Here is an 18351-nt window from a genome sequence, read left to right as displayed (position 1 = left end):
TTCCTGGTCTGACGAATGAGTTGGTATTTAATACAAAAAGGAAGACTGGAAGCTGTTTATTGATTCATCCAAAACTAGTTTAAAGGCTGTTTTATTACACAATGGTGACATGTATGCATCTATACCTATTGGACACACTGTACATATGAAAGAAAGCTATGAAAAGCTAGAAATAGTGCTAAATAAAATAGGCTATTCTGCTCACAGTTGGATGATATGTGGCGATCTAAAAGTAACATGCATGCTTGTTGGCCAGCAAAGTGGCTTTACCAAATTTCTATGTTTCTTGTGTGAATGGGACAGTAGCGCTAGATGCAGAAAGAACTGGCCTGTGATTGAGTCTTTAAAACCTGGTGAGAAGAACATTCTACGCAAAACCCTCGTACATCCAAAAAACGTACTCCTACCACCTCTACAGATAAAGTTGGGCGTAATGAAAGAGTTTGTAAAGGCTTTGCCTAGAGATGGTCCATGTTTTAAGTGTCTCTGTCACCTTTCAGAAGCTAAACTGAAAGGAGTCTTTGTCGGACCTGACATTAGAAAACTGACGTTTGAATCCACAATGACCTTAAATGAGAAAGAGGCAAGGGTATCATTGAAGCAAGTCGTTACAAAGTTCTTAGGACATGAAAAAGACTCAGAATATGTTTCTATTATAGCTACAATGTTAAAGAAGTTTAAAACTTTAGGATGTTTAATGAGCCTGAAAGTTCACTTCTTGAACAGTCACCTTGATTACTTCCCGGACAATATGGGAGATGTTAGAGAAGAACAAGGAGAGCGTTTTCACCAGGTCATTAAAGTGATGGAAAGACGCTACCGCGGCCGCTGGAACACCAACATGATGGGGGACTTCTGTTGGTCACTTCACCGAGAAGTTCAGCAAGCGACTCATCGTATAAGCTACAGAAGAAGCTTCAAAGAAAAAAGAGAAAGAAAATACAAACCAATTCCAGCTGAGAAGTGAAACCTCTATTAACACATTGTTTTAAGTAGCTTACTGCAAATACAAACTATGCTTGTGTTATAACAAAGCGTTTCATTAATTTCCCCGTTTACCGTATAGCATAGGATTTTTATACTATGTAATACAAAGCATATGGCTCGAAAACTATGGGTGATACAAAAAAAACTAAGGCTAGATTTGGGTTCAGCTCATAAAAAATCTACAAAGAACAGCTATCAAAGTGAAAAAAGTTTTTCAAAAAAATTTTTTCGTTGACCCGTGTAACCACAACCGGAGTTACAGCGACAACTGTCAATCTACCTTCTTTCAAAGCTGCCTTGGGCAGCCCGCAGCTCGTGGTCGTGCGGCAGCGTCCTCGCATCCCACACACGGGTTCCCGGGTTCGATTCCCGGCGGGGTCAGGGATTTTCTCTGCCTCGTGATGGTTGGGTGTTGTGTGCTGTCCTTAGGTTAGTTAGGTTTAAGTAGTTCTAAGTTCTAGGGGACTGATGACCATAGATGTTAAGTCCCATAGTGCTCAGAGCCATTTGAACCATTTTTTTTGCCTTGGGCAAATCCCAATTTCTCAGTGAAGATATTAACATTTTTCAAAAAATACCAAAGAACATTTCAATGTATGCTTCATTCTTTGCAGCAAACGCCATTTGTCTACTACATTCCAATACGGAGAAAACAAATTCTGAATTTGAGCATTATTTTAGTCCGTCACCCTGTCGTTCCCCCTTAGACAGGGAGCAGCAACTCGGGTTGCAGAAGGACGGTGCAGCCGAATCTTCTTCAAAGAAATTGTCCCAGCCTCAGATGACAGAGGAAAACTACGGGAAACCTAAATCCGGATGGGCGGACTGTAAGACCACTGCGAGAAAGAGTGCGCTACGTCACGTGGTTCTAAATACACCAGGCAGCGATGTACGGCGTGTGCAGCAGTCTCTACAGACGGTGACGAAACAGGTGTACTTACGTCACAGTACGTGCCGATGCTGGACTCGTCAAACGGCTGGCTGCCGAAGTAGAACTTCTTTATCTTCTTCCCCACGAAGACACGAAGGGGATCCTTCATGGGCACGTTGGACGGGATGATCTTGTGGAAGTTTTTGTCCAGATCTGGTATCGCTGACTTGTTTTGGAGAATGTCTGCAAACATAGGAGAAAGAGTGCATATACCAGCACGCCTGCTGCATCCCGTGCAGTATACTACCCTGACATCTACTTTGATGGCGGCACCCAACAGAAGCCTGTAGCAGGTTGATGGAACGTGGGGTAGCTTGACGGACGTATCCTGACCAATGACTGATATGGCAGCTGAGCGTAATTCTTGCGTAGGAGCGAAACATCGCGCTACCATATTTCCTCTCAGCCTCTTTCAATGTGTCACATTTGCGAAGACTGCGAGAGTATAGAGATGAAAACTGCAGTACATTATACAACGTTATTTGAAGCAAGTGTGCAAAAATAAACTGCTTAAGTGTTTGTTGATATTACTTACCTGGATGAGCCAAACCATTATGACCTCTACCCATCGCGGAACTGAATTCCGTCTGGTAGGTTTGTGGATATGTAACTGTGTAAGGAGTGTACACTACTGGCCATTAAAATTGCTACACCACGAAGAAATGCAGATGATAAACGGGTATTCATTGGACAAATACATTATACTAGAACTGACATGTGATTACATTTTGACGCAATTTGGGTGCATAGATCCTGAGAAATCAGTACCCAGAACAACCACCTCTGGCCGTAACAACGGCCTTGATACGCCTAGGTATTGAGTCAGAGCTTGGATGGCGTGTACAGATACAGCTGACCATGCAGCTTCAACACGATACCACAGGTCATCAAGAGTAGTGACTGGCGTATTGTGACGAACCAGTTGCTCGGCCACCATTGACCAGACGTTTTCAATTGCTGAGAGATCTGGAGAATGTGCTGACCAGGGCAGCAGTCGAACATTTTCTGTATCTAGAAAGGCCCGTACAGGACCTGCAACATGCGGTCGAGCATTATCCTGCTGAAATATAGTTTCGCAGGGATCGAATGAAGGGTAGAGCCACGAGTCGCAACACATGTGAAATGTAACGTCCACTGTTCAAAGTGCCGTCAATGAGAACAAGAGGTGACCGCGACGTGTAACCAATGGCACCCCGTACCATTACGCCGGGTGATACGCCAGTATGGCGATGACGAATACACGTTTCCAACGTGCGTTCACCGAGATGTCGCCAAACACGGATGCGACCAACATGATGCTGTAAACAGAACCTGAATTCATCCGAAAAAAAATGACGTTTTGCCATTCGTGTACCCAGGTTTGTCGTTGAGTACACCATCGCAGGCGCTCCTGTCTGTGATGCAGCGTCCAGGGTAACCGCAGCCATGGTCTCCGAGATGATAGTCCATGCTGCTACAAACAACATCAAACTGTTCGTGCAGATGGTCGTTGTCTTGCAAACGTCCCCATCTGTTGACTCAGGGATCGAGACGTGCCATGCGGATAAGATGCCCGTCATCTCGACTGATAGTGATACGAGGCCGTTGGGATCCAGCACGGCGTTTCGTATTACCCTCATGAACCCACCGATTCCATATTCTGCTAACAGTCATTGGATCTCGACCAACGCGAGCAACAATGTCGTTATACGATAAACCGCAATCGCGATAGGCTACAATCCGACCTTTATCAATCCTCAATCCTCACACGAGGCATCACAACAACGTTTCACCAGGCAACGCTAGTCAACTGGTGTTTGTGTATGAGAAATGGGTTGGAAACTTTCTTCATCTCAGCACGTTGCAGGTGTCGCCACCGGCGGCAACGTTGTGTGAATGCCCTGAAAAGCTAATCATTTGCATATCACAGCATCTTCTTCCTGTCAGTTAAATTTCGCGTCTGTAGCACGCCATCTTCATGGTGTATCAATTTTAATGGTCAGTAGTGTATAAATGTATTTAGATATGTCAGAGTAATAAATATGAACTGGAGAAATCATGTGACTAAGACGTGGCCCTCAAGATCAATCCAGTGCGATATACAGTATCTGCAAGGATGACTCATATTATGAAACTATATTTATTAAAGAAATTCTAAGGAAATTATCAAATGACGACAAATATTTTTCGCGAAAAACTGTTTCCAACAAGTGACAGTATACGCTTGAAGTGCAGGTGATCAAGCCGCCAATAAAAAAAAAATTATATCGTATGTGGTTTACGTTTACGTCACCTCAGCATTTACCGAAAGAATTATCAGTGACGGAAATAATTATTTAAGTAAAAACCTTTTTACATTAATTTGTTTTTAAAACAAGGTATTAAATAATTTCTTCTTGCCCCTTACAGGTACCTAACGCCATACAGATACTCTTGAGAATTTGTAATATCTGTGATAATCCTTTTAAAATTTGAAACGAAAAAGTGGGTTGTGTACATGGGTAATTAATGCATGAATAGTTCAGTTCCCATTGGTCGTTAACAACTTCATTACCCTTAAAATGACATGACCTGTTGTGTGGTTTTCCTCAACGACAGCTATTCTCTGCGTTATTACTATTACCTGTTGCATGTGCCCCATGTTTTCCGTTTTCAGTTTTACAAGTATTGTCATAGCTATCAAAAAGGCAAAAGCACAAGTTTTCAGAACTATCTGCCGCTAGGAGTGTTTATTTAATGCTTTTCAGTCCCTTTTAAAAACGTGTTATATTAAATAGTTTTTACCTAATTATTATCTACTTTTCAGTCCTACGTGCATGAAATTTTTTCCATTAGTTTCAAAGATTTTGATGAGATTACAACAGAGACATATGGTAAATTTCAAGTTTCTTTCAGTTTCTCTTCAGCTGAGAGAACCAATATATTCCTTCCTCTTATGTGCTGTATCTTGTGACAAGAGCGCGAATGTAAACATTAGACACAATCGAGCTCACACGAAAGCTTAGCAGGAATCATTCTTAAATGAGAAACATTCGCGACTGGAATAGAAAATCAGGGAAATAACAGTGCTATACCAAGTACTCTACGCGGCACACCAGAAAGCAAGCCAGTTTACGCTTAAGCGCCAAAGAAACTGGTATAGGCGTGCGTATTCAATTACAGAGATACGTAAACAAGGCAGAATGCGGCGCTGCGGTCGGCAACGCCTATACAAGACAACAAGTGTCTGGTGCAGTTGTTAGATCGGTTACTGCTGCTACAATGGCAGGTTATCAAGATTTAAGTGAGTTTGAATGTGGTGTTATAGTCGGCGCTCTAGTGATGGGACACAGCATCTCTGAGGTAGCGATGAAGTGGGGATTTTCCCGTACCACCATTTCACGAGTGTACATTGAATATCAGAAATCCGGTAAAACATCAAATCTCCGACATCGCTGCGACCGGAAAAAGATCCTGCAAGAACGGGACCAACGACGACTGAAGAGGATCGTTCAACTTGACGGAAGTGCAACCTTTCGGCAAATTGCTACAGATTTCAATGTTGGGCCATCAACAAGTGTCAGCGTGCGAAACATTTAACGAAACATCATCTATATGGGCTTTCGGAGCCGAACGCCCACTCGTGTATCCTTATGACCGCATGACACAAAGTTTACGCCTCGCCTGGTGCCGTCAACACCGACATTGGACAGTTGATGACTGCTATCATGTTGCCTGGTCAGACAAGTCTCGTTTCAAACTGTATCGAGCGGATGGACGTGTACTGTTATTGAGACAACCTCATGAATCCATGGACCCTGCAAGTCAGCAGGGGACTGTTCAAGCTTGTAGAGGATCTGTAATGGTGTGGGGCATGTGCAGTTGGAATGACATGGGACGCCTGATACGACTAGATACGACTGTGACATGTGACACGTACGTACGTATCCTGTCTCATCACCTGCATCCATTCATGTCCATGTGCATTATGATGGACTTGGGAAATTCCAGCAGGACAATGCGACACGTCGCACGTTCAGAATTGTTTTACGCGTCACCTGAGCCCGTCAACACCGACAATGGACTGGAAACATGTTGCCTGGTCAGACGAGTCTCGTTTCAAGTTACATCGCGGTGATGGACGTGAACGGGTGTGGAGACAACCTCATGACTTTATGGACCCTGCATGTCAGCAGGAACTGTTCAAGCCGGTGGAGGCTCTGTAATGGTATGGGGCGTGTGCACTTCAAGTGATATGGAACCCCTGATAGGTCTAGAAACGACTCTGACAGGTGACGCGTACGTAAGCATCCTGTCTGATCAACTTCATCCTTTCATGACCATTGTGCATCCGACGGACTTGGGCAATTCCAGCAGGACATTGCGACACCCCAGACGTCCAGAATTGCTACAGAGTGGCTCCAGGAACACTCTTCTGAGTTTAAACACTACCGCTGGCCACTAAACTCCGCAGACATGAACATTATTGAGCTTATCTGTAATGCCATGCAACGTGCTGTTCAGAAGAGATCTCCACCCCCTCGTACACTTACGGATTTATGGACTGCCCTGCAGGATTCATGGTGTCAGTTCCTTCCAGCACTACTTCATACATGAGTCGAGTCCATGCCACGTCGTGTTGCGGCACTCCTGCGTGTTTGCAGAGGCCCTACACGATATTAGGGAGTTGTACCAGTTTGTTTTGCGCTTCAGTGTATATTGCAGTGTCGTCCATTATGAGCTAAGTTGGAAGATTGAAGTCTTTAGTTTATCGGGAAGTTAGTTTAAAATCAATTACAAGATCTGCATCATACGAACAGACAAGAAATCGAGCCAATAAAAACGCTCTATAAAGTTATTGTTCATTCGTATAGACATAAATTTATAATGCTGCACCATATATTAAAGTTTTAAAACTAACCAAAATTTTATATTTAATGCCATAATAACAAAATTCGTATTTAAGTTAGTAAATATATTCTGAACATATTGTATCTTTAGAAATATACCTTTTACTAACATCTCCTTGAAATAAGATGCTTTGTGTCTAAATAATTGTGAACCATAGTAATGGCTCATGTATAACCGAAAAGGTTGAATAAGTATTTAAATAAAACCGCTCATAGCCCGGATACTGAGTGAAAACAGTCATACATCGGCCGCAACCGAGTGAGACGTCTGTCAGTCGGTAGTCTGGCATTGAACAAAACCACTCAAACTCGGTGAGTGAGTGAAAACATTCATGTAGTTGACATGGCCGCAGAGACTAGTCACATTCGCTTGTTTCATTCGAAAAAAAAACCAACTGAACGGAAAAACACTCAACTGACCATTTGGGTTTTAAAAAGAGTCGGTTGTCTCATCACTATCACTAGTCAGGGGAGATGCGATAAATCATCCTCGTGCTAGCAAGACCTGTTGTGGACTGGCAAGACAGCCAATCCACTATGACAGGTAGCCGAAAGGCACGTGTTTAAGCTCACGCAGGCTGGCGTGAGGTCTGGAAAATGACAAGGAATTGAGACTAGCAAAAAAAAGTACGTAGCTTCTGGAATACTTAACTTTAATCCATAATTCGTGAACATCGGTCTGACGGTACATGCATCACAAGATAAATAGCAATTGATAATGGCGCCTTGCTAGGTCGTAGCAAATGACGTAGCTGAAGGCTATGCTAACTATCGTCTCGGCAAATGAGAGCGTAATTTGTCAGTGAACCATCGCTAGCAAAGTCGGCTGTACAACTGGGGCGAGTGCTAGGAAGTCTCTCTAGACCTGCCGTGTGGCGGCGCTCGGTCTGCAATCACTGATAGTGGCGACACGCAGGTCCGACGTATACTACCGGACCGCTGCCGATTTAAAGGCTACCACCTAGCAAGTGTGGTGTCTGGCGGTGACACCACAAGACCAGTCCTAGACGATGCGCGGGCTGTGTGAACAAGATTCCTGTCATCTTGGAGCGCCGCATCACCGTTGGGGAAGAAATATTGTACCATAGGATGGACCTGGTCGGCGAAAACTGTCACATAATCTTTGGCAGTAATACAACTTAGCAGGGTAACTGTACTGCCCATGGAATACCACGATATGGTTGTCCAAATCATCACCGAACCTCGGACATGTTTCACTCTTTGGGTGCAGACTCGGTCAGAAACTGGAAACTCTAAACAGCTGTCTCCAGTCAATCAGGTTTTGGTGTAGTGATACTTCCTGCAGGCCGTGGCTCGAGCTCCCCCTGCAGGAAGTAGTGCTCGGATGGCTGTTTCCATTATCTGTATGTAAATAGCTGGTGTTTACCATGGTGCTTTTGGTACGCCTTGGACACAGACAACCTGGTCCTCTGTGGTGTAATATGGGTTGCCGGCCCTCAGGGGCTACCTTGGCTCTGGCATAACAAATGGTTTTTGGAATTCCAGCTCGCCCTGCAGTTCCCAGTTTCGTGTTGTTTTGGTGCTGACAGGGTTCGCTAGTGCGACATTCAGTTCTGCAGTCACTTTTGCGGCTGTCGTCATCTTATTTTTCGTCACAACCCTCTTCATCGGACGTCTGTCACAATCACATAACACTCACTTTCATCCGCGTTGTGACTTAGCGGAAGAAGTTTTTCCGCTTTCCTTGTATGCGATATAAATCTCCGATACGGTGGCTCTTGAAACACTAAACACTTCGGATACCTCTGGAGACGGAGACGGAAGCACCCGTCGTAGGAGTACCTACAATTTGCACACGTTCGAATTCACTTGCGCTTACAGCTACACAGAATGCTCTTCTGACCACGATTGATACTTGCAACGGCATTTCACAGGAGCTATTCGTGGTCAAACACAACGGCGCCATCTGGAGGCTTGGCTAGCATTTATGTTGATGTTCAACGACTCATTTAGTCATTTTAGCATCTCACTTAGAAGGGAATTGGCATCGCTCAGTTCCATTAAGATGGACGTAGAGGAATTATGGGCGAAGTTTAAGCGGATTGTAAATCGTGGTCTGGAGAGTTATGTCCTTAGTAAGTGGATAAAGGACGGAAAAGACAAGCCGGCCGGTGTGGCCGAGCGATTCTAGGCGCTCCAGTCTGGACCGCTACGGTCGCAGGTTCGAATCCTGCCTCTGGCATAGGTGTGTGATGTCCTTAGTTAGGTTTAAGTAGTTCTAAGTTCTAGGGGACATATGACCTCAGATGTTAAGTCCCATAGTACTCAGAACCATTTGAACCATTTGAACGAAAAAGACCCATCATGGTTTAATAATGAAATTTTGAGGACGCTGAGGAACCAGACGCTGTTGCACTCTCGGTTCAAAAGGGAACGCACAAATGAAACGCGAAGGTTATTATAGATTCATACGTCTCCGAAAAGATCTACTACCACCGTCGTAACTTAACAAAAGGTTTGGCAGAGAACCCGAGGAAACTCTGGTCGTAGGTATAATCGCTAAGCGGATCTAAGACTTCCATTCAGTCCGTTGGTGATCAGTCTGATGTGGCAGTTGAAGATAGCAAAATGATAGCCGAAGTTTTAAATTTCGCGCTCAAGTAATCTTTCACACAGAAGAATCGTACAGACATACCGTCAGTTGACCACCAGGTGGACTCGAGTATGGACGACATGCCCGCTGACTATATAATAACTCCTAACTGCTTCGAGAAGCCTTACAACATAATAATTGGAAGTAGGGAGCAGTGGGAGAAAACAGTTCGACACCGTACGGGGGACATCGTTTGGTTCACCGATGGGTCGAAAACAGATCAAGGCGTTGGGGCAGGGTTGTACGGGGTTCAGCCAAGACTGGCGAGCAGCATCTCTCTAGTGAAACTGGCCTCTGTATTCCAAGCCGAAATTACTGCAATCAGGGCATGTGTGGAGGAGAATATGAGTAGGTGCTACAATGACCGTAGCATCTACATCTATTCAGACAGCCAAGCAACCCTGAAATTATTGGCAACACCTGCAACAAGATCTAAGATTGTTGCAGATTGCCATAGGGCTCTGGTGGAGCTAGGGGGAAGCAATAAGGTGTACCTAGTGTGGATCCCTGGCCACTCAGGGATCTGTGGCAATGAACAAGCCGATAGATTAGCTAGGATGATGGCAACAACTCCATTTATTGGAGCGGAATCTGTGTTGACAATCACCAAGGCTATGATCAAATTAGAACTACGGAACTGGCTTAGGAAACAGGACGTAGGATATTGTACCAAGGTCCATAAACAAAAACATGGTAAGGTAATGATGCCCAAGCCATGTTTTAAAAGAAGCTCTGTAATCCTGGGATTGAACAGGAAAGAGATCGAACTCATGACTGGACTGATGACAGGCGATGGGAACTTCAAAAAACACCTACACACAATGGGTATAATGGAAGGGGACCCTAAATGTAGGATCTGTGATGAGAGTGAAGAAACTGCATCACACCTAATCTTTGAATGCATGGCATTGGAGAGTAAAAGATACAGAATCTTCAGGACAACTAGACCTGAAGAAACTGTGTCTAACAAAAAACTAGTAGAGGGACTCCTTGCACTATTCGAGGGCACTGGTTGGCTTTACTAGATATACAGGGAGCGATACCGCACAATAAACCTAGTTTCGGTGCGGGCAGTGGCGGGTTAGACCTAAGCTGTTTTAGCTCTCCTGTTAAAATCAAATCAAATCAATGGACGACATAGTAATAAGCATACCTGGCGTAGAAATCCCAGTTCGAATTTATAAAGAGTACTAAACGGAATTGACTCCTTACCGTGAATCTCTCGCCCAGCACAAAGTCCCAAGCGACTGGAAAAACTGACTCCAGTATATAAGAAGGGTAAAAGAACGGACTCGCAAAATTACAGACCAATATCCCTGACTCCTATTTACCGCAGAATCCTTGCACATATTCTCAGTTCGAATGTAATAAACTTTCTTGAGATTGAGAAGCTTGTGTCCACGAATCAGTGTGGTTTTAGAAAGCATCGCTCGTGCGAAACTCAGCTTGCCCTTTTCTCATACGATATACTGCGAACTATGGATGAAAGGCAGCAGGCAAATTCCATATTTCTAGATTTCCGGAAAGCATTTCACACGGTGCCCCATTGCAGGCTGTTAAGTATGGTACGAGTATATGGAATAAGTTCACAGATATGTGAGTGGCTCGAAGACTTCTTGAGTAATAGAACCCAGTATCTTGTCTTGGACGGCGAATATTCATCGGAGACAAGGGTACAGTCAGGAGTGCCCCAGGAAATTGTGATAGGACAGCTGTTGTTCTCTGTATACATAATTGATGTGGCGGACAGGGTGGGCAGCAATTTGCGGTTGTTTGCTGATGATGCCGTGGTGTACGGTGAGATATCGAAGTTGAGCGAAAGTAGGAAGATACAAGACGACTTAGATAAAATTTCCAGTTGGTTTGATGAATGGCAGATGGCCCTAAATGCGGAGAAATGTAAGTGTATGTGGATGAGTAGGAATAACAAAGCTGATATGTTCGGATATGGTATTACTTAGAGTTCTGTTTGACACAGTCAAGTCGTTTAAATATCTGGGCATAACGATGCAAAGCGATATGAGGTCGAATGAGCGTGTGAGAACTGTGGTAGGGAAGGCGAATGGTCGACTTCGGTTTATTGGGAGAATTTTAGGAAAATATGGTTCACCTGTAAAGGAGACCGCATATAGGACGCTGGTGCGAACTGTTCTTAAGTACTGCTCCAGCGTTTGGGATCCTTGTGTTACGGGGATGCTTCAGGAACTCAAACGGGAATCCCTGGATGGAAAGCGACGTTCTTTTCGAGCAACGCTATTGAGAAAATTTAGAGAACCGACATTTGAAGCTGACTGCCGCGCAACATACATTACGCGAAGGACCACGAATATAAGAGAAATTAGGGTTCATATGGAGGCATATAGACAGTCGTTTTTTCCTCGCTCTATTTCCGAGTGGAACATGAAAGGAAATGACTAGTAGTGGTACTCCGTGGGCGTATAGTGGCTTGCGGAGTATCTACGTAGATGCAGATGTAGATTTTTCGGGGTTTTTCCGTACTTCCATCCAACCACTGTAACTATTTGTGGTCTGTAGAGACGCAGCTCATGGAACAAATATTAGACCCACCACCAATAGCAAAAAAACGCGATACAAGTACGATTTATTTAGCTACGACACTCATCTTTCTAATCGTGGCACTCGTAGCGGAACAGAAGGTACCACGTTCCTGTGCTGAGGAATTTCTGCAGGAGGTAAAAGAAGCTACCTTTATGGTTAAAATGTTATCTTTAATCAGTACTAGCAATTAGCTGCAATTGGTTTACTTTGCATACTAACTTTCACTGGCATCATGCAGTATAACATTTTGAGCAGTTTAGTTCGAACGTAGGGCTTATTCTCAGCCAATACGTAACCATCAGGTCAGTAGGACAAACACAGTGTTCATTCACGCAGGTCTGTATTTCAGAAATGGGCGCTCTTGCAAGAACATAACAGATGAAGCTGGTGCGAGGTTGTCGAGGCCTTGTCTTGACTGTAGCTATTTTAATATCTCTTGCGCTGGGGCGTCATCGTTTGTGTTTGTGTGTGTGTGTGTGTGTGTGTGTGTGTGTGTGTAGATCTCGACGTAAATCGTACGTAATGTTGCGGAGTATGCTAGCGTTTGTTTTGTTTTATTTGAATAACATGGCGACAGAGCTTCAATTCAGTTACTATGCTCTGGTCACTTATAAGACCACAGATTAAGAACTAATACCTCGCTTCGAGAAGATACAGCTTGTTTAAATTTAAATAGATTATAGTCACTGCTTGTGATACTAATGAACGACAGATCAGGGTGCGATCTGGCCTGCACTATTGATTCTGATTTCTAATTATAGGCTTGCAAATTTTATTGTCTTCCCTAGTTTTTTTTCTACTTTACATAGACCAATAAATATTCATTAACAAGTTATCAAAATGTTCGAGCTAGGTCAAAGTTTACGTCCGACCAGAAATTCTAATGCGAGTAGTCTGGACTACTGAAATTATCAATGTCGATATCGACACTATTAACTTTGGCAAATATTCACACTGTAAGTGCAGTTAATTCGACCATTTAATTTTCATTTGACAACTCAATTTAACTTCAAATATCACAAATCTTCAGTTATAATCAGTAAAGAATTTATTTTTCTTTCTGTTTAAATAAATTCAAGTCTCTGAAATATATCTTTGGATGATTTGGCGAAGGTAATACTTTTGTAAAATGATCGGTACCCTTTTTAAAACAGTTTGGTATATTTTCAGTACTTCACTCTACACAACACGCAGTAGTAGCAATCGCAGCAACAGAAATAACTGCAATCACAGGACAGGACGCGTAATAGGAATCGGAACAGGAATCAGAGCAGTAATCGGAACAGAAATGAGCTAACAATGATGGTCATGTGCATATATAGGCAAAAACAAACTGTGTATTACAGTAGCCGGCCGAAGTGGCCGTGCGGTTAAAGGCGCTGCAGTCTGGAACCGCAAGACCGCTACGTCGCAGGTTCGAATCCTGCCTCGGGCATGGATGTTTGTGATGTCCTTAGGTTAGTTAGGTTTAACTAGTTCTAAGTTCTAGGGGACTAATGACCTCAGCAGTTGAGTCCCATAGTGCTCAGAGCCATTTGAACCATTTTTGTATTACAGTTTTGTTCCCTTATAGCTTTATGTTCTTAGTCATTTTACTTCCTTTTAATTAAAATTTTTATTTGAATATTTCAAATAATAATGAGCGAAGCAGGAGAAATGAATTAAAATTTGTGCTGCGGCCGGATTCATTCATTTCTTCTGCTTCGATCACTATCGTAGATAAAGATGAGACTTAAATGTCTCGGGGTAAAAGTTAATCATAAGATCTATTTCAAATAATGCTAGTTAAAAATTATTATGAAAGAAAAAACTACTGAAATGTTTAGGTAACACTGACGGAAATGCGAGAGTAATTACACAGCACATCTTCCCGCATATAATAGGCTATATGTACTTCATAATGTTAACGAATTAATAAGGAAAGCAAGCATCCTGTCAGTGAACATAAGAAAAAGGAACAATCTTTATGTTGGCAGCTTACTTATATAGTGTTCAAAAATAATGCACCATTTTAACAAGTTTTTCAAGTTTTAATGTAAAGAACAGATAACGCTTTACTTATTGTTCTCTAAAAGGCGGTTTGATTACTTATGCCGGACAAAATAAGCTGTTTAAATTCCACGTTATTTTAAAGCTCCAGACCAGCATATAGCGTAAATTTTGCAAAAATTGTGTAAATTTCGAGAAAAAATCCGATGGCGGAAACAGCCGACCAGAAAGTATTACGCAGTAAGTTGCAAAGATGGAGTAACAGTGAAGTGGACTAGAAGAGTCCAGCTACGCTGTTAGCCGAAGGCTATGAAGAGCTGAAGTGTTCGCCGCGCGCCAGCAACGGTCAGTCGCGTGCTAGGAGTTACGTGGAGAACGCACGTCGGCTTTCCTTAGCTCAGGTGAAAGTACGTGCCATGAGATATAGACGCGCCGTAGGAGAAAACAGTTTTCACGGCACAACGGACCAGCAACTGTGGAGCGCGGCGGCAGAGTTATCATATATCTAATACCTAGAAATGCATTAAAACACAATCTAATTTTTCTTTATTTTGATATTCATTTTTTAAATTTTTCTTCAGGCCGATTAAGTACAAAGTCAACATAACTATTCATTTCTCTTTATGATTTTGTTCATAGCTGCAGTTCAGCAGCTGCAGAATATTTCAACCAAGATACGTCAGTCGTCAGCCGCAAAAAAAAACCTTTATTTGGTTCTCTTTACCGGTTTCGACACTTTTAAACTGTCATCTTTAGAAATGAAATTGGCTCAGATCATTGGTAAGCCAGAATCAATGAAACAGAATGGTATCGCTAAAAATGTTTGATATGTACGACGAGTAGCAGTAATTGTTTGCTACCCACCGCACATATCATATATTTTTAGCGATGCCACTCTGTTTTATTGATTCTGTGGCGAAGGACACAGCCATCCGATTCTTATTTTGGGGTTGGTTCGTTCAAATAGCTCTGAGCACTATGGGACTTAACATCTGAGGCCATCACTCCCCTAGAACTAAGAACTACTTAAACCTAACTATCCTTAGGACATCACACACATCCATGCCCGAGGCAGGATTCGAACCTGCGACCCTAGCGGTCGCGCGGTTCCAGACTGTAGCCCCTAGAACCGCTCGGCCACTCCGGCCGGCTTTTGAGATTGCTTTACCAACTGTAACGTAGAAATTATTACGAGATGTCGTCTTGTGTTGAAAGCGTAGCTTGTCGTGAAGCCGGGAAGACGGCAGATGTTTGGTTCTCACGCTTCCACAGCTGACGCTGGCTACTAGGCCGAGCGAGCGATGTACAGTACTGCGTGCAATATGTTACACATACTCTCTATGAATGTGAAGTAGTACTATTAAATACTAATAAATCTTTTTCATACTCAGTACACCAAATTCTATCGATAACAAAACTATACTGTAAAAATTTCAAATCAATAACTTAAGTACTTCCGGAGATATAAATTTTTACCTTAAACACACAATAACCGAGCTAGCACTGTGAAACCGAGTTAGGGACTGTAATGTATTCATGTGCACCATCAATTGAAACTGCAACCAAGAGGATAGGTTCATATAATCTAATTTTACAGAATTTTCTCCAGTTTCATTACCGCAGATTTCTGATGTAATTCCAAAGGCTTTGAAAAAATTATTATTTCACTTTGTTTTGGTTGTGTGAGGAGTTTGGAGAGACAGAGAGTGAATGGAGGACATACGTAAAGTGATAATATGATATTTTATTAAAACTACCTAAATGTATGCCTGACAAGGGAACCTCCCCATCGCACCTCCCTCAGATTTAGTTATAACTTGGCACAGTAGATAGGCCTTGATAAACCGAACACAGATCAATTGAGAAAACAGGAAGAAGTTGTGTGAAACTGTGAAAAAATAAGCAAAATATACAAACTGAGTAGTCCATGGGTCACATATGCAACATCAAGGAATACGGGAGTTCAGGAGCGCCGTGGTCTCGTGGTCGCGTTGAAGAGGTCAGAGGTCCTTGGTTCAAGTCTTCCCACAGGTGAAAATTTTACTTTCTTTATTTTTGCATAGTTATTATCTGTCCGTTCGTTCATTGACGTCTCTGTTCACTGTAATAAGTTTAGTGTCTGTGTTTTGCGAACGCATCGCAAAACCGTGCGATTAGTAGACGAAAGGACGTGCCTCTCCAATCGGAACCGAAAACATTTGATCGCAAGGTCATAGGTCAACCGATTCCTCCACACGAAAACACATCTGATATATTCTATACGACACTGGTGACGGCATGTGCGTCACATGACAGGAATATGTTGTCGACCGACCTAACTTGTACACTTGGCGAATGGGTAAAAAGACTCTTCTACCTTGCCCGATTTAGGTTTTCTTGTGGATGTGATAATTACTCCCAAAAAAGTGATGAAAACATAAGAGTTTGTCACATAAACTGAAAATAAAAAATTAAAATTTTCGCTCGATTGGAGATTTGAACCAAGGACTTTTCGCTCCGCAGCTGCTCACGTTACCACGAGACCACAGAGCTCCTGCGGTCCTTATGTCCTTGATGTTACCTATCTTCCCATGAACTACTCAGTTTGTATATTTTGCTTATTTTTTCTCAGTTCCACACAACTTCTTCCTGTTTTCTCAGTTGATCTGTGTTCAGTTTTTCAAGGCCTATCCACTGTGCCAACTTATAACTAAATCTGAGGGGGGTGCGATGGGGAGGTTCCCTTGTGAGAACGTTGTCCGAGTGGGCTTGATTTCGTAAAAGGCAGCCAGAACGGGCGTTGAATATTAAATTTATTAGTAATTTATTTTGTGGAACGGGATCGTATTTTGTTTTGATTAAATTTTATTTAGTTTCGGAATTACGAAATTTCTAGTCTAAATTGCTTGTGGTAATCTGGTTGCCTGACATTAGAAATACCGCGGGTATAGAAGTGCTCGAGATGATCTGATTGGCTGCTTAAGATACTAGCTGCGGTAGCGTTCTCGCTTCCCACGCCCGGGTTCCCGGGTTCGATTCCCGGCGGGGTCAGGCATTTTCTCTGCCTCGTGATGACTGGGTGTTGTGTGATGTCCTTAGGATAGTTAGGTTCAAGTAGTTCTAAGTTCTAGGGGACTGATGACCATAGATGTTAAGTCCCATAGTGCTCAGAGCCATTTGAACCATTTTTTTAAGATACTAGCCAATAGGAATTCAGCATTTCCAACGCGTTTGAGTGGGGCTTTGTGCCTCAGATCTAGCAGTCGAGGTAGTCGCACGAGGCCGTCTTCTGGTAAACACTTATCTTAAATCACGTTGATCACATTTGTACCAAAATGAGGAAATTCGCGCGTTTCATCGGTTCTCGTATCGCTGACGAAAAGCGACTACAGTGTTGAGTATTTTGTGAAAGTTTGAACTTTGCGAGTTGTTTATTTTGGGATATATTCGCATGTGAACATTTCAAGTCGTACATATACTCCGCGTGGCGTGTTTCGAGCAGATTACAACACATTATGGGGAGAACTTCCTTATAAGAAGCCTACTGAACGATTGAATGTGTTAACTCGCAAGTAGTCGTGGGTCAGTGACTGTTTAGGACGTTCAAAGTACCTGGTCGGACTAAATATCTTCTGGCTGCTTTTCGGTGTGAACTTGTTAAAGAGACATTCAGTAACATAGCATAATTGATGTCGTTATATTAAAACGAACTTGATGGCCATTTTCCTTGTTGTAAGACAATAAACTAAGTAAAAGGAAATTTATCATTTTTTTCAAACGACTCCCGAACGCTCGGTTGTTTAACTTTTCACGTACTGCCCATGAACTGGAGTTATGTGGCCCTTGCGTGGTAGGTATTTAGTCGAATTTTCGTCAACGCTGCTTTTCTCGGCTAAACCAGTATCCAACATCGCAGAATGAAGGGGCAGACAACCTGAAGCCTATCGAGGTAGGTGGACTGGTTGTTTTATGGACAGTGAGCGACCAAACCACCCCGTTGCACAATGATCGGAACCAATTTCATTTCTGAAGATGACAGTTTAAAGTGTCGAAACCGATAAAGAGAACCAAATAATGGTTTCGTTGTGCAGCTGACGATTGACTTTTTACCTTGGTTGAGGTATTTCTCTTTTCCTTCATCGTTTTCCAAGCTCTTTCATTTTCTTAGAATAAGCTCGTTTCTTCTCATCTGACCATTTGACGCCAGTTGTTTTTCTGTCCGTTTCATCTTCCTGAAAACCTATGAATTTCTTCACCGCCAGTCTGAATTTGTCTCTGTTGAGCAAGTCTTCTGTTCAATCTGCATTTCTTCTAAGTCCTTTTTTGTGTTGCCTCCACGCCCATTTTCTTCGTCTATTTTCCTGTTTTGGAACAATATGTGGATTCTCTTTGTTAATCTGTCTTTCTTCATTTTCTCTAGAGGT

The 18351-nt window shown here is 42.7% G+C and overlaps 1 protein-coding gene across 1 annotated transcript in view; it reads right to left on the bottom strand.

Annotated features, from left to right (window-relative positions):
* LOC124798778 (juvenile hormone esterase-like) overlaps positions 1-18351 on the bottom strand; it is a 368794-nt gene that overhangs the window by 44527 nt on the left and 305916 nt on the right. Inside the window, exon 7 of the mRNA XM_047262308.1 lies at positions 1929-2101. Within this exon, the coding sequence (XP_047118264.1) occupies positions 1929-2101 (173 nt within the window). The remainder of the gene's footprint in view (positions 1-1928; positions 2102-18351) is intronic.

The sequence above is a fragment of the Schistocerca piceifrons genome, chromosome 5, assembly GCF_021461385.2.
Source record: "Schistocerca piceifrons isolate TAMUIC-IGC-003096 chromosome 5, iqSchPice1.1, whole genome shotgun sequence".
Classification (NCBI taxonomy): domain Eukaryota; kingdom Metazoa; phylum Arthropoda; class Insecta; order Orthoptera; family Acrididae; genus Schistocerca; species Schistocerca piceifrons.
Note: the sequence above shows the minus strand (reverse complement) of the source record. Positions and strands in the feature narration are given on the sequence as shown.